Genomic DNA, 2,096 nt, shown 5'->3' with positions numbered 1-2,096 from the left:
CCCCCCCCCACCTTTTTTCCTCCTTCCTATCTCTTCTAAACAGCCTATAGCCCTCTATGTCTACTGCCCAGTCAAAAGTTTCATCCCACCATGTCTCCAGTAGGCCATCCAGGTCAATTTTACTACTTGCAAGCAGGAGAGCAAGCTCCTCCTGCTTGTTCCCTATGCTTCTTGCATTAGTGAAGAGACACCTTAATCCCCACCCCCCGAGGGAGTCCTGGGCACCCCCCCTACCTGAGAGACAACTGGTCCCTTGGTATATGCCTGAGCTCTTACCTGAGCAGGTCCTACACCTGATTGAGTTTTTTCTTGCTCCTGTGGATCCCCATCCCCCGACGAACTTAGTTTAACGCCCACCGGAGGGGGGTTTTAAACTCATGAAATCATGAGTTTTATGATTACGGTTTCAACCTGCATACAGCAAGAAAAATGGCTGGATAACTCTTCCACTACAAGATGCTGGAAAAACTAGTAAGGAAACAAGGAGAAAAAAAAATCTGCTCTCAGTTCACAGCCAGTGCAGTGCAAATTCCCAAAGAGTCCCAGGGTAGAAACAGATGTTGCCTGATGTCTCAGTTGTGCAGCCATAAAAGATGTTTTTTACATTTTTTTTCCCCCAACATGAAAGGAAAAAAAAATCCATGGCATAACAAGAGATGGTAGTAGACTGCAGCTTTATTGTGGTGTATATCTATTACCCCTTTGGCAGAAGAGTGCAAGCAACCCTCAAGCCTAGGAGCACCTGCCTGCTTTCCCCACCTGGAGTAGCACCCAGGGAATCTCACGGTCCCCCTCTATAAGCAGGGAAATCAAGTTTCCCTACTCAGCCCGATACATTTTTCCCTCTTCCCTCCATCACAGAGGAGCAGGTCTGGTAGGGTGGGGAAAAGCACCCGCTTTCCCCACTCAGTCAGCTGCAATGATTGTGGAGTATGGATCCGAGTAGGGGGGAAAAAACCCCACTTTCCCCACTCAGTCAGACTTGTCCCCCAGTGATGGCAGCGGATGGTTCTGGCTGCCCAGGGAAAGTGCAGAGATCATATCACCCTTTGTCCCACAAAGGTGGCATGAGGGGCGATGTGTTTCACCCAATGAAGTGGAAAAGCTGTGCCACAACACAGCATGGCACAGCTGATCCACCTGATTCAGAGACATCTATTTCTGGCCCCAGTGTCAAAAGGTGGAGAGAAGGGTATGGAGTAGTTTAGCAATATCTTGATGCTAGTAGACTGTCTTAAGAGGAAAAATGAGGAGAACCAATAAAAAAGTTATTTCGAAAGACAAAGCCACCAGAACTAAGGTTGAATTATCAAGAATGAAAATGTTCATTAAACATACAGGCCCCATTCTTGTGTTAATTCCTTAAGTTTTATCCCCAACTTAAGTATACCGACATAGTTAAGTAGTAACACCCATCCACCCTCCTTAATGAAGATACATTTAGAATTAGTATAAAAAGGTGCTTACCCTTATACATAATTTATTCTAACTTAGTTACGTTGTTAAAATGTTAACTTTATACCTGGCCTATGACTGTTTTCCATGTCTCCTAATGTAAACTGATTCGGCCCTACTTCCTACATCACTGGTAGCTTCAAAATAGGTTTAGTGCACGTAAGACTCAACCCTATGTTCTTAAAACAAACAAACCAAATAAAATATTAGAACCAGGAAGTCATAAGTCAAATCTTAAAGATCGCACTTCAAAGTATTAAAATTTACTGTTCAAGTGCTATAGCTAGCATAGGGTTATCCCTCCTCCACTTTATTATAGATTTGTCACAAAGGAACAAAAAAAAAATAATCCTGAAGTTATCAGGGACAACAGGATTTTTCCAGTGGAGCAATGAAGGAAAAAGCAATTACACAGCTTTAGGAGGAAGGAAAGTCTTCAGAAATAGCATTAGATTCTTCCACTTGTCACTGACCAAAATAGACACATTTGAACAGGAGATAAACCACACCAGACATAGCTGTTAAGTCTTATCATGGGCAGAGGCTTGATACAGCATGCCTATCTGTCCAATACAAGCAGCAAGAGGGGGAGAGAAAGGAAGCTTCCTGCTCTCCCCAGTTTCCCCATGTCATCTAATAGC

At 43.7% G+C, this 2,096-nt stretch overlaps 1 protein-coding gene across 1 annotated transcript in view; it reads right to left on the bottom strand.

Annotated features, from left to right (window-relative positions):
• Positions 1 to 1,396, bottom strand: part of ATG14 (autophagy related 14) — a 50,300-nt gene extending 48,904 nt beyond the window's left edge. The window contains exon 1 of the mRNA XM_019519889.1: positions 1,391 to 1,396. Coding sequence (XP_019375434.1) covers positions 1,391 to 1,396 — 6 coding nt within the window. The remainder of the gene's footprint in view (positions 1 to 1,390) is intronic.
• Between the last annotated feature and the right edge of the window lie 700 nt (positions 1,397 to 2,096).

The sequence above is a fragment of the Gavialis gangeticus genome, unplaced genomic scaffold (assembly GCF_001723915.1).
Source record: "Gavialis gangeticus isolate Ggan-Ray unplaced genomic scaffold, GavGan_comp1, whole genome shotgun sequence".
NCBI classification, from domain to species: domain Eukaryota; kingdom Metazoa; phylum Chordata; order Crocodylia; family Gavialidae; genus Gavialis; species Gavialis gangeticus.
Note: the sequence above shows the minus strand (reverse complement) of the source record. Positions and strands in the feature narration are given on the sequence as shown.